General features: G+C 39.5%; 1 protein-coding gene across 1 annotated transcript in view; it reads right to left on the bottom strand.

Moving 5' to 3' along the window:
• Positions 1 to 14,632, bottom strand: part of LOC110504354 (low-density lipoprotein receptor-related protein 1B) — a 422,565-nt gene that overhangs the window by 13,839 nt on the left and 394,094 nt on the right. Inside the window, exons 69-84 of the mRNA XM_036965026.2 lie at positions 14,161 to 14,293; positions 13,045 to 13,151; positions 12,305 to 12,437; positions 11,561 to 11,683; positions 11,167 to 11,289; positions 10,734 to 10,874; positions 10,315 to 10,449; positions 9,806 to 9,925; positions 8,604 to 8,845; positions 7,550 to 7,773; positions 5,546 to 5,652; positions 4,695 to 4,811; positions 4,188 to 4,361; positions 3,070 to 3,195; positions 2,555 to 2,719; positions 622 to 783 (exon numbers count right to left, since the gene is read on the bottom strand). Coding sequence (XP_036820921.2) covers positions 622 to 783; positions 2,555 to 2,719; positions 3,070 to 3,195; positions 4,188 to 4,361; positions 4,695 to 4,811; positions 5,546 to 5,652; positions 7,550 to 7,773; positions 8,604 to 8,845; positions 9,806 to 9,925; positions 10,315 to 10,449; positions 10,734 to 10,874; positions 11,167 to 11,289; positions 11,561 to 11,683; positions 12,305 to 12,437; positions 13,045 to 13,151; positions 14,161 to 14,293 — 2,332 coding nt within the window. The remainder of the gene's footprint in view (positions 1 to 621; positions 784 to 2,554; positions 2,720 to 3,069; positions 3,196 to 4,187; positions 4,362 to 4,694; positions 4,812 to 5,545; positions 5,653 to 7,549; positions 7,774 to 8,603; positions 8,846 to 9,805; positions 9,926 to 10,314; positions 10,450 to 10,733; positions 10,875 to 11,166; positions 11,290 to 11,560; positions 11,684 to 12,304; positions 12,438 to 13,044; positions 13,152 to 14,160; positions 14,294 to 14,632) is intronic.

Below are 14,632 nucleotides of genomic sequence, written 5' to 3'. Positions count from 1 at the left end.
AGTTACAGTAGAAACTCAGTAATGGCGTCAGTTGAAATTGTTTTCCCCACAATTTATAATGACAAAGCCAACATAAGGGAGGGAAATATTTTATCAGTGCAGCACAGAAACCCCCAAAGGTTGTTTAGAGTGGCATTTAGAATTACTCTCTCGCCCCCACATGGTTTTTGTAGCTATGAAATGCCCTTTCTGGAATAAAACCCCCCAAAAACAATTCATTGTTTGATTTAGTATTTATTGTTGTCGTTGGAACCTTAAATATGCAAAACTAAAAAGATATCAGATTTCTAGAGAGTGTGACTGAATATAAATGGTCAGCTATTGTTGTTTATTCATGTTCTTTAGTGATCTTGGGAATGCTACAGGGTAGGTTGATACGGATTGTGTTAAGGTCAGATGTTTATGTGTAGTTTGTTGCTATTGCTGGTGGATTGGCCTATGGTCGGAAATACATGACATGATTTTAAGGGGGGGGCTGTGCTCCTCATAATAAATCAGTGGCTCTCCATGGGAATTGAAATATATATTTGGGACCCTCGAAAAATATATTTGACCTCAGGCACCCTCAAGGGACATTAGGCACCCCCAAGAGTCCATACGTAATTGGATCCCTTTACTCACGGTAAAGACAGCGGTCTCCAGTATACTCTGCCATGCAGCGGCACACCGGCTGGTTCCCTAGGCTGACATCACAGGTACCACCATTCAGACAGTAGTAATCACACACCCGCTTCTCACAGAACGGACCTGTAAACCCTATAGGGCACCGACATGTTGGCTTCCCTGGAGGGATGGAGGGAGGAGAGGAGACGATTGAGAGTTTGGCTAACAATTCCATTTACATTGTTTATTACAAAGATACTATAACTCAAGTGTTGAGGATGTGTGTGTTTGTTCCCAAAGTTGACTATCAAGTATCTGAAAAACCCAAGATAAAAGGTCCTTAATAACACAAGGTCCCTGGAGGTCAGAGAGAAATATTTCCAGTCCTTTAATTGATTACAGTGGGTGCCTCCAGCGAGACCTGTTCTCTTCCATCACCAAACTGGGGTTCTTGAGGAAAGACATTAACAATAAGCTCTCCCAAGCTCTGCTTCCATCGCTCATTTTGAACAATACTCCCCAAGCCTGGGGATGTGTGCTCAACACAGCGAAACCTCTTACTTTATGAAAAAACTCTCAGTCTTCTAGCATGGATGAACAGCACACAGAATAGTCAGTGACTGTATGCCCAGCAGCGGAACAAATGTCCCATCACTTTGTTTCACTCCTCTTCGACTGCATTGGCCATAAATGAGGGTACCATTCGTCATACAATATCAAGATCATATAATACTGACTGGGCTGGTGAACCAAACAAGATTGAGAAACCCTGCCTCCAACTCTCCAACTAATTTAAAATCCTGCTGTGATACTCACTTCGTTTCAATCACATATTTGTCTCTTAAAAACAGAATGTTATTACAAATCACTGACACATATCAGGCATCTGTCTAGGTCATTAGCCAAATGCTGCTGTCATAATACAAAGGCTGACAGCTTGAAGTCAATTGACTGAGGACACCAACATGTTCTCAACATATTATTCCCAAACTATCAAATTCCCCCTGGGCAAGATGACACATTTATTACGAGAAGAGATGAGAAAATATATGTTTTAAGGGCAAACATTTCACTTCCCAGACTAAACGATTCAAATCAAAAGTTGAAGGCCAGTCTCTGAATACCTTATCTACCCCCAGTAATGACAGGAGCATTAAAACTACTCTGACTGTTCAATTACAATTTTTATGCATGTGTTAGCATTCAACACTCAGCTACTATATTTAGCACACTCTCTAAAATGGTCTTTTATCATTTTCAAGGTTTACAAAACTATGAAGCGATTTCACATTTTCACGAATCTTCCAAAATAATTGTAACAGTCAGGAAAACCACAGCAATCCAAATGTATCTATCTCTATGGGTAATTGCTCTTGTGAGTCCACACAGTCCATAATTTCTAAGAGACTGATATGTTGTGAATAATTGCCCTCTTGCATGCATTATGTAATCGATGGACTGGTTTTTAGCAGGGAGACGTGAAGTAAAACTCAAGTGCTCGGCACTATTTTAGTTTATCCATGTTAGTCAGGATGAGTGGCAAACTAACAATGAGACATATTGTCAAATGTGTGTATAAATACATGTAACGACAAAAGAAAAAGCTGGAAAACAAAGTTTATTTTTGTCCTCTGAAGAGGGGAGAAGAACAGGCCAGTGATAATAAATATATGAATAATAATAATAATAATATGAGACATGATCGGTTCAGTTATTAATACGTCTTGTCTCTATTATGCTTCATGCTTATTCTACCTATATCAATCAATCAATGTTGTAAGACTGTTTGTAGCACAAGCGCCTTTAGATACTGACCAGTCACAACAACCCAGAGAGTTCTTAACGACTTAACTACTTTTCAGTAAAGACCTGTGGGCAGGTGTCAATCCTGCTCTGATCAATCCATACATTTTTCTACCAATCAATATATGGATTTTAACAGCAGACTCACCCAGGGGTGAGCCCATGCAGGTGCCTCCGTTGAAGCAGTAGTCGGTGCAGTGGTTGACCTCACAGCGTTCTCCAGAAAAGTCAGGCCAGCAGTAGCAGCGCCAGTCCCCCTTCTCATTGGCCAGGCAACGCCCGCCGTTCTCACACGGTGGCCGGCACAGCTCGCCTACAATACAACACCAATGCACAGCATGTTCATTATGCTGAACTTGTGGACAGGTTTTCTGAAGTACCTTTTAAACTATGAATCATCACCAGTGTCATTTAGCTGGGCCAGGAGAAAGAGCATGATACAGGACAAGCATGTCATCTTATGTTATTATTTCAAAACATCCACTTCCACATTCAAGTCTTATTTTGAAGTACACAAAATGCTGAGCGATTCAGAGAGATTTGACTTCATTCATTTGCATTGGCCAAGTGCCATCTCAGCTGGATTGTCTACTGTAGCAGTTTTAGAGGTGATATTACGTTGGCAGGCAGTAAGTGAAGTTTAGGCAGGGGTCTTGAATATACCTGAGATGTTGACATCACTGCAGGAGCTGTTGATCAGTACCTTCCCTTCTGGACAAGTGCAGGTGGCACCCATTGGGTTCAGCAGACACATGAAGTCACAGTTCATTCTCAGGCAGGGGTTGACCGCTGCAACAAGACAAGAGGCAAACGGTAGCCGAAGCTTCAATACAGCCGTCAAACAAAACACATTCATGTCTTTACTATTCTTCAATTAAACATTTTTTTAATTGTATATTTGACAACATAGAGAGGGAAGAGGCTAAACCTTATGAATTAGTTCATACTATCCACAAATGTATTGCTATTCAAAATCAACAAGAGACATGATCCACATTCCACTCAATGCCTAGTCCTAGAGGATTACTATGCCCTGTTAGCAAACACTACTTCGATATGCACAACATCAGCAGTATGCTGCCATTTTGCTCCAATACGTCAATTGAAGTGTTTGGGTATTCAATGAAACAGAAAAAAAACAATTACACAGATGTGTTGTGTTCGGGTTACAGGAATCATTGTAAATCAAAGCTAGCGAAGGAAGAGGGTGTCAGTGTGTTTCGCTGAAGACTACAAACCAACACTCATGGTCTTTCTGTTCTGCAAGATGTGCAGTAAATGTTACTGCCCAAAGAGTAGGCTACATGGCTGGACTAATGAGTCTTTGGAGAACGGTTCAGCTGCCCTTTACTGAAGAAAACCCCAAGCCAAGACCGATATGTCCGACGCTCCATAAACATTAACAATACACAGATAATTAAATAGCAACCAAGTAGAGAAGCAGAGAATGTGAAATATATTGGTCCTATCATGGGAAATGAGATGACTCTCATGTCCCACACTTGAGAAAATGAAAAACTAGCTCAAGTCCACGATACGCTCTTCCATTCAGGAGTTAGACCCACATAACCATCTAGAATATCAATGCTACATTGTCGTCTTGTTTGTTACTGTAATATCATGTTTGTTACGCTGGCATTTACACTAGAAGGCCGTTCAGCTGCTATTTTCAATATCCACATTACTCAACCCTGATCATTTCCCTGTATTACCCATGACCCTCATTAGCACTTGTATTCATTAAAATACCCACTGAAAATCAGTAGACTTGATTTATTTACCATCTTGCTGCTTGTATCGGTGGGAGATCATGACATTGGTCGTTTTCTCGAGACCCAAGTGGAGAAACTCCACAGGCTGTTTTCCATACTTGTGAACTTTGAAGACCTCGTGTTTTAGACCAGTCCCGTAGATGTAGTCTTCAAATATGTCAATCCTGTATGGCTGGGATATTCCTGGAAACACAGCCGTGGAAACAGAATAAAGGCAGGGTGGAAAGAAGCATATGACCATGAACACTGTGTTGTAGTTTTAATGAGGGTTTGTAAATCCCAGGACAGTACTAGTAGTTAGTTGGAAACCTGATCTGTGTGTAGTACTATACCACACCGATTGTTTAACAGCTTGCAATAGCCACACACACGCACACGCAGGTGCGCACACACACAAACACTATTATTGTAGCAATCTTTTGATAAAATGTAGAGGAAATTAAACAAATGATCACATCAGTAGCTAGTATGTGCTTGGATAGTCAATCTTTGTTTTGTTCTCAGTGGTGGTGTTACCGTGTCTGTCCCTGATTGCCACCAGAGGGTCCGACCCATCCAATCTCACACTGCCTATCTCGGAGAGCTCAGGATCAGCCCAGTACAAACGTTGGTTAAAGTAATCGATGGCCAGACCTGGGGAGGATGAGAGGAAGAGATTTATTTTGCTTATGAATTGTGTAAAGATCAATATGGACGCCTTCATTCCAACAGCCCTCAGGTTCTAAACAGCGTTAGGCTGTGGATAGACTGCATAAATAGACAGTTATTTTATTTATCTCCGTAAGGTATCTCACTTTCTACGCATTCGTCAGAAAGTCATTAACGTTGTATCATACTACAGGACATATACAGTATACCAGTATATTTGTATTTTCTTTTGATGACAGACTTTTGGTGTTATGCCCTACATTTCCCTTTTTATAAAATGATTTTCTATCATGTGTTTGACTGGATAAATGACCCAAGTTGTCATGGCGATTAAATGGGTGTGTGTTTTTCCACAGATGATAAATTCCCTCTACCTTGGCAGAGACAGTGCATGGGTCCCTTGCATTAAAGGAGGCCAAACCATCTTTTAAAAAGTAGATCAGCACTAAGTGTCTCCCCCAGGACCATCACAACAGGTTTGGTGTGTCAGACACATTCATTTACTTTTTTTCCATGGCCTTATTTTCAAACATATCTATCCTCTAGTCTACAACTAGCCTGGTCCCAGATCGGTTTGTACTGTCTTGCCAACTCCTATGGTCGTTGTCATTGCCAAGACTGCATAAACAGATCTGGGACTAGGCTAGTTTACAACATCCCACCTCAATGAAAAGATAAGTATGGACTTGCAGATTAATATGATCGTGTCCTGTAGATACCTGTTGGTCTCCTGAGGTTCTTCTCCAAGAGGATCCTACGCATGGACCCATCCATAGCCGACTCCTCAATATGAGAATGATCACCTATTACTGTCCAGTACATCATCCTGTAGAAGATACAAAGATAAGCATTTCCTGTTAGATGTCCATAACATAGTTTTTCTTAATTTTTACAATTCTTTACATTGTAGAATAATAGTGAAGACATCAAAACTATGAAATAACACATATGGAATCATGTAGTAACCCAAAAAGTGTTAAACAAATCCAAATATATTTTATATTTCAGATTTTTCAAAGTAGCCACCCTTTGCCTTGATGACAGCTTTGCACTCTCCTAACCAGCTTCACCTGGAATGCTTTTCCAACCGTCTTAAAAAGTTCTCACATATACTGAGCACTTGTTGGCTGCTTTTCCGGCACTCTGCGGTCCAACTCATCCCAAACCATCTCAATTGGATTACTACATATGTGTTATTTCATAGTTTTGATGTCTTGACTATTATTCTACAAAACCAAAAAAAAAATGAAAATAAAGAAAAGCCCTTGAATGAGAAGGCGTGACCAAACATTTGACTGGCACTGTACATATTTAATTGATGAATCAGAGACATGTTATATTTGTGTGGCCGTGATCGAGCGCTGCCTGGAAAATGCCCTCCATTCACCTTTTATGGTAATAAAAATGCCCTCCCTCATTTGCTGTAAAATTTGTAGATATTGAACTAGGCCATGATAATTCCTAAAAGAAAGCGCAATTATGACATTTCTGTTTGGGCAGAATGCTGCAGTGACTTTTCCAAACTAAAAATGCATGCTGCCTAGTAAGTGCCAAACACTGGCTGCACATTCTGGAAGATTGATTGTCCTTTAGAACAATTTAAGAGCTACAGCCCACAATTCCATGCAAAAGACACAATGTTCAATATTTTGTTTATCAATACATGATTGTGCCTCTATCTTCTGCCTTGGTATAGGCTCTGAAATTAAATAGGTTAGGCATAATGTTACATAATGTCCTAATCGCACAGCAATACTGGAGCCAACCCATACTGTCACATAGGATTAGGTCTACTGTCAAGGCTACCGGTCTATTTACTTTCCAGCATGCTTGGCTATTGAATGAGCGATTGATAAATGGTGGCCTACTATTTGTTGTGTAGTGGGAATAATTTAAACCAGTTATGTCAGAAAAGGAGAGAGACATGTCCTGCAATGTGATTATGAATCAGGCCTATTTAATAAAAGTGAAATAAAAATATATTAGACAACATGCTCTTATGCAATCTCCTTACCAATTGCAAATGCATCTGTTTAATCATTAGGCCTATATTTTTTTATTATAATTCCTGTGCATCAAACACCTCCCATTTCCCCTACCGAACAATAAGCATATTTGCTTGCAATACAGTTGATCAACCTTCTAGAAGTTGTGCGTACGCATGGTCAGTGTTGGGGAAGCTACTCTGAAAATATAATCAAGCTACCAATTACTTCACACTTGAAGCTACCCTTAGAAAAACATAGTTTACTTAACTAAAGTTACTTTTAAAAAGCATCTCACTACATCCAAACTACTATGTGAAAAATTGCAAGAACAGATCACTCTGGAGTCAGATGTTAACAGAATGTGCAATTTAGCCTATTAAACACAACTATTTTTCAAGTGAAAATTTGGTGGGTCTGCTGCTGGAAAAGAAAGAAAATTCTTGCCAACTTTTGCAGGATAAAAAGCACCTTTGATAATGAGGCCCCTGGTCTTCTTGAATAACGGGATTAAACACATCCCTGTCCATACTTAAAGAATCCCTGGAATCCTTGTCTATACTTAAAGCTTTAAAAAAATCAGTAAGAAAACAAATCTTGGATACAATCTTGGATGAATCTGTAAAAATTGCACTGCTGTCTTCCTTCGGCAGAGTACCAAAATAATGACAAAGCAAAAAAGTATAAAGTGAAAACATGATGATGAAATTTGACATGGTCTGAAAAGAATGCCCTTACCCTCGGGCTGGGTTGACAGCAATGGCGTACGGCTCTCCTGCAATGTCAGTTATCAGACGGGTGCAATTTGGCCCTCTGAGCTGGCCCACATTTATTGAGTATCTGAGCTTAGTCCAGTGGGCTGTGTAATAGCTGAACCAGTGCATCCGAGAGTGGTCTGTCCAATAGATATTTCCTGTAATCCAGTCAGCAGACACATCCCTTGGTCTACGGAAGTCTGAACACTGCAAGGAAAATGAGAGCTTGTATACATGAAATCGTGAAAATGACGAAGACTTCCAAGGTATTTGTATTACACATGAACTTGAAACTTCTAACATTCAGATGTGAAGAATTTTCTTAAAACTGTTGGTTTATTTAGATGCACTCACTATTCTGACCACTATCAAACGTGATACAGGTATGTTTAATGCAATACTTGATTCTAGTAAAGGTTTAGTAGTCTATGCTAAATGTGTAAGAAGTCTTACGTGTGATCCCATAATACTTTATGCCATGTTCCCAATGTGACAACAATGACTCAAACTTTAGAACAATGTACATCATGGTCTTAGAATAAGAGTATCTTCCAATGACATTGAAAGATGTGTGTAATTTATTTAAAAACATTGTGCTAGCTTTCTCCGACTTTGTCAGCAGGCATATCTACATCCGAGACATTCATTACATCCGAGACATTCCTTACTTTAGGTCAAACAATAACTGGAAAAAGCGTGGCACCTTGCTAATGTTCTGTTCTCTTGCTCACACACATTAATAAGATATGTGACTGTATGAGTTATACATTTAATCTTCAAGCGCTCACTGCTGTGTTCAAGCTCTCATTGCTATAATCATTCTATAATTCATTGTCCTCAAATGCAATAACCAAGACATAATGTAGCTTCAATGGCTTTAGAAAAGAAAGAAACATGCATATCTTGTAATGGGCTACTTAATACTGTAGATACCCTGTCAATATCAGCATATGGATATTTAATGTACAAATCGTACATTCAATAACACATTAAAATAGTAAAGTAGACATTCCAACCACACCTTTGGAGATACTTACTATGTTTCCGACATTAGTTTTACTTTGACTCTTGTCTAGGATTTCTTTGTAAAAAAGTCCACCAGGGTTAAACTGTGTAGCCCAGATAAACTTTTGTTGGTGTAACAGAGCATCCATCCCAATAATGCGGGCATTGTCCTCGATGCGAGTGAGGAATTTGTGTCCATGGCTCTGGTTAAATGGATACACAAAACTTCGGATTTCAGTGTCATTAGCTATGTAGAGCACTCGATCTTCTGGTCCTGCCCGTTGTTGAGTTATTAATATGCAAAGAAAATGAAAAGTGGCTCAATTCCATTTGGGGTTTTAAACAACAATTTTACAGCATAATTCCATTTACAGAAACAAAGTATCCTCTGATATATGTAATCAAGTCATCATTCATATATAAACATTATGGGGTAGTTTCCTGGACACAGATTAAGCCTAGTCCTGGACTAAAAGGCAAGTCCAATAGAGAATCTCCATTGAAAGTGCTTTTTATTCCAGAACTAGGCTTAATCTGTGTCCAGGAAACCGACATGTTCCTTTATTATCAGGATAATAATACATAATCACATAGCAACAAGACCAGTCATTTATTATTACTACTACCCATGGTGCCAATCAGTAGGAATAGTGGGATAGATGAATATGTATCACAACGCAGTGTATCACAGTGGGGTATACACCCGTAACATTAACACTTTAGTAGAAAGTTGTGGAATAGCTTTTAGTGAATATTGGCAATCATTATTAATCCATTATTAATATAATCCTTATTTTTCACATCAGAAACAGATGCAGACTCAGTTATTATACTCCTTAAATGTTTAAATGGCTGGTTTTGTATACATACTTATACAATCCTGCCATCTTAATGTAAAGTTCATCCTAATAAAATACCAAAAATACAAAATCTGAATACTATGACAGTATATTTACAAGAGTGCTAAGGGTACAGTACTGTGTGGGAGTACAGTGTTACCTTAATAGCTACTGAATAAAACTATTCAATTCAAATAAAGGGTATACAATATTCAATAAAATGTTGCATTTTATAGAAATACATACTATACTTAGTTTATACTAAAGTTTTAATTAACTTAGCAACAAATAACATCTCTATTGAAACAATCACAGTATAAGATACACATCAAGGTCTTTGATAGTTCAATTGTCTTCAGTTAGCACATACAGTACAGTAATAAAATGGTCCATACCTTTTACTATACAGTTTCCATTGATTTCCTTAAAATTCCTGTCACAAGTACACTTGTAGGATCCTTTAGTGTTTGTACAATAGTGAGCACACATGTCAAACCCAAGACACTCATTGATTTCTGAGGAGAAAAAAGAAAAGTCAGTCAGTTACCAAGCTGCCATACCTTTCAAATAAGAAATGGTTGATATAGTCCCAACCTATCGATGTGAGGATATCTATTGTATATTCTAGTTGGGTAAAAACAATATATGCATTTCAAGATTGGTGGCTTATGGTAGAGAAATTAACATTCAATTATCTGGCAACAGCACAGGTGGACATTCCTGCTGTCAGCTACTATAAACACTATAAACACCTACTTGGAAAGCCATGTTATGTATACTGTTCATCATCCACAGCTACATTATGTACATGATATCTAACCACATTAATTACATTTTATAATTCCATTATTACAGTAAACATTCTGTCCAATTGAACAGTGAGGAGAAAGAGGTCATACGGTACCTTCACACTGGCCAGTCTTTAGATTTCTCCGAAAGCCAGATTTACAATGACATATTGAACTTGTGTTTGTCTGATTGCAAATTGCATCCTCCCCACATGGGTTCGACTTCTTTCCACATACGTCTCCATGGGAAACTACAATTGAAAACAACACTTTGATTGCACATGAAAACACATTCCTAAACATTGTACATGCTTGCAAAAAGTTGCTTCATTGATGTGTGGAAGCCAAGAGAACAACTTTCACCGGACAGAAACACACACAGCAAATATGTTACTACCATAAATATTCTGACATCATTTAACCCTTGGATCTAGCAGAAGAGCCCTAGATTATCTCACACATTCAGTTACTTCCTAGTGACATTTATTACTTCCATCTAAACAGCAGGATATGGATCTGTGTGACACACACGCACAGGCCTTGCAGTCCTGCTCGTCCGAGCCCCCGTCCCCACAGTCATTGAAGAGGTCACACTGCAGCTGGGCTGGGATGCAGCGCTGGGTACTGCAGGTGAACTCTGCCTTCCCACACGGCCTGGGTCGGCCAGACACCACCTCTGTTTTGGGACACACACAGGACCCAAACACACATCGGATAGAAAGACCGCATCGGCAACAGAGAATAAATTAATTTGCATGATTGGTGTTTTGAGATAGCTTTATAAAAATGCTGATAGTAGCCAAGATTCGAAGAATGATGTGGCTTTGAGTTTCTAGGGATATTAAAGGAACTTGACTAATACACAGTTTTTGATGCAATTAGGAATAAAGTTAGATTGGAAAATCAACCTCATTAGTTCAACATTCTTGATGAAGAAAAATGTAATGTTTGAACTGGTATAAACGCACCACATTCCTTCTCGTCCGAGGTATCCCCACAGTCATCCACCTTGTTACACACTTGGTCAGGGCGCAGACACACACGGTCATTTCTACATCGGTGTGGCCGTGTAGGAGGACAAGGAAGTTTGGCTGGAGGGGAGAAGAAACACACAAGTATTCCAGACAGTCAAATACACTTTAGTTAATTCAACACAGTCCACTCTACTCCATTCAACAAATTCCATTCTAGTCCATTCATCAGAGTTTAATCAACTCCTTCATAAAAAATAATTTTCTTTAAGAAATTCACGATTTCAACCATGAATATTACCTTACATGAAATATGTAAGTAATAGCTAATAAAATATCCATCAAACACCTTTGAGAAAACATCTAAGTGAGAAACGTTATTTCAACCCACCACACATCTCTGTGTCCTCGTCTGAGTTGTCTCCACAGTCGTCCTTGCCATCACACACCCATGCGTGGAGCTTGCACAAGGTGTTGTTGCAAATGAACTCATCGGGACGGCAGAAGAAGATGCCTGCAATTACAGACTGAAGGTGAGCAGCACTGCCCATGGGCTTTCTTTCTTTCACAAGGTCGTCTTTTCCATTTCCTTCAAAACTTCATATTCAACAGCATTGTGCTAGCAGTATAGTGTCTGAATGAAAGAATGTTCTTGTTAGAGAAATGACCTTTGCTTGGCCAGAATAGGACTATTGTGTTGTACACCTTTCACAACAAACACATGGCTAGAGCGGTGGTTGCTACGCTACTAGCCATGTGTGAGTCCGAACCCCCCACTGATCGTGACATTCATTGCACTGTGAAAACTAGGCGGGCTGCAATTGATTCTACCTAAGCTAAGAAGGAAGAACATATAATGTGTGTACCATATTGACAGGCATGTGTTCTGTGTTAGTGTGTTCCAGTGAACATGCTCAACTCTGTCCCCATTTGCAATTTAATATTTGTTACATTTCTTATACAGGTAACATGTCCTGCTAGAACATTCAGTGGCTGCATATGTTTGAAATGCATGTCTCTACTGTAGTAGGACATGTTGCCTGTGTATTAAGAAAATTAAGATGGACCTGTATAGAAAACCAATAGTTTTCTAGCACACTGGCATGTTTAGTGAGTATGTCCAGCCCTGTTGTACCTTGACTGCAGTTCTCCTCGTCGCTATGGTCCACACAGTCAAAAATGTCGTCACAGCGCCATCTCCGTGGGATACAGTGGGCATGGTTCAGACACAGGAACTCGTCTTCCTTGCACTCCTTCACGCAGCCCGCCTGGCAACACATAACAGCATTGTTAGATTATTGACATTAGATGTCAAACAGACGAGACCTTACACTGGACACCAAAATATGTAGGGACCATCCTCACAAATAGGTATATATAATCTTTGCCGTATTAAAGGTCCAATGCAGTCATTTTTTATCTCAATATCAACTAATTTGTGGTTAACAGTTAAGTACCTTACTGTGGTTGTTTTTAATTAAAATAGTTCAAAAGAAACAAAAATGTATTTTTAGCAAAGAGCAATTTCTCAAGCAATAATTTTGCTAGGACTGTCTGGGAGTTGTCTGAGTGGGGAGTTGAACATTGAAACTAGCTCTTATTGGCAGATAGAGAGTTCTAAACCTTTCTTATTGGTCTATTAACTAATGTACTGCCTGCTAATGTCACCAGTCAGGCCAAAACTCTATCACACTAAAACAGGCTGAAGTTTCAGGTGGCCTTTTCATAATGGTCTTACACTAAAGAAAACAAATCACTTTTTTTTACTGCACTGGGCATTACTTACTTTAACTTTTTTGTAAATAAACAAAAAATGTGCAGTAAGTAAGTACAGATGGATTGATATAGATGAGTACCAATCAGAGCCACACCCACCTCATCTGACCCATCCAGACAGTTGTCCTGTCCATCACATCTCAGACTGGCCGACACACACCCTCCACTGGCACACACATACTCATTTAAGGAACAGGAGGGGAGCACTGGAAATACAAAGATCAGAGACGTAGAGCTTTATGAGTGTACACACTCTACCAAATAATAATACAACAGCCATCATTCACAGCAGAAGTGGGGCTGGTTTGTACCTGCTCTGTACACTCATAAAGAAGGTTGCATGCTCCATGTTAGCCTAGTGTAAGTGCTAAAAAAAAACAGCTACAAGCCTTTCTTTCCAAACCAGCAGTGCTGGACATTGGACAGATACTAGGTCTAAATATGATGTCTTCCCTCAGGCAGGGCATGCTGTGTGCTGCCTGCTGCTGAATTAAGTGGTCTGAAACACACCCACACAATCATCACCACTGGGGCTCCGGATGAGGTTACACTGGCTAGCTACTGTACTGTAGTGGCTGCACTTCAGTAGAATACAAGGCATTTTCTGTTAGAATGGGAATGAGCCAATATCAATCCACTTACTGTCGGTAAAACACATGGCGTACTGATGCAGTAGCTACCTGGGGTGGCAGGTAGCCTAGTGTTTAGAGTGTTGGGCCAGTAACCGAAAGATTGCTGGATCGAATCCCTGCGCTGACAAGGTAAAAATCAGTCGTTCTGCCCCTGAACAAGGCAGTTAACCCACTGTTCCTAGGCCATCATTGTAAATAAGAATTTGCTCTTAACTGACTTGCCTAGTTACAGAAAGGTCAAATAAAAATAAATAAATACAAAATGTATTAATTGGTTACAGAATTGGAACAGTATTTCATTACATGTAGAAAGTAGCCTTGGCATTTCTCCTGCTAGTACCTTGTAGCTATCGTAAAGGGTCAAGCAACCCCCTCTACACCAACATGTCCTCATCTTAAAAAGTCCAGAAAAACTATCTTTGTTCTGTTTTTTAACCAAATAATATCAACTACAACACTCCATGTTACCACAGGAGCTCTGCAGTGATTCTCAGCTTTTAAACAACTACTTCAATTTCACATTAAGAAAGTTTTGGGGACACGTTCCCTTCCGACCTTGTCTAGACTTTCTCGTATACTGTACCTGTTCCCTGGCAGTTTCTCTCGTCCTCTCCTGTCTTGCAGTCCTCCTGGCCATCACAGAGCCACTTGAGGGAGATGCAGAGGTTATTGAGACACTGAAACTGGTCCTCAGCACACCGAGCCTCACAGCCCTTCTATAGAGATATACAGAACAAGAAGCTGAAATTTACATAAGGCTCATAAGAACACCACAGATGTTCTTATTCTTATACAGTAGGAACATCAGGTAATACTTTATTTGAAGGGTACCTACAGTACATAAGGACTTCATAGCACATTCATTACCCATACAAAACACATTCATAGACTATGTTAACTCTTAACAGTGAGTGTTCATTGCCAGTTTATTAGGTTTTTGGTAAGAAATGTGGGGGGAGGCAAGAAAAGTAGTTGTTTACAAGAGAAACCATGCATCGCTGACAAATGTTTACTTACTCTGTGAACTAAATATACAGTTTGACCCAGAAAGACAT

The sequence above is a fragment of the Oncorhynchus mykiss genome, chromosome 3 (assembly GCF_057628025.1).
Source record: "Oncorhynchus mykiss isolate SJ-2025 chromosome 3, ASM5762802v1, whole genome shotgun sequence".
Classification (NCBI taxonomy): Eukaryota; Metazoa; Chordata; class Actinopteri; order Salmoniformes; family Salmonidae; genus Oncorhynchus; species Oncorhynchus mykiss.
The sequence above is the reverse complement of the archived record's forward strand: the minus strand, read 5'-3'. Positions and strand labels throughout refer to the sequence as shown.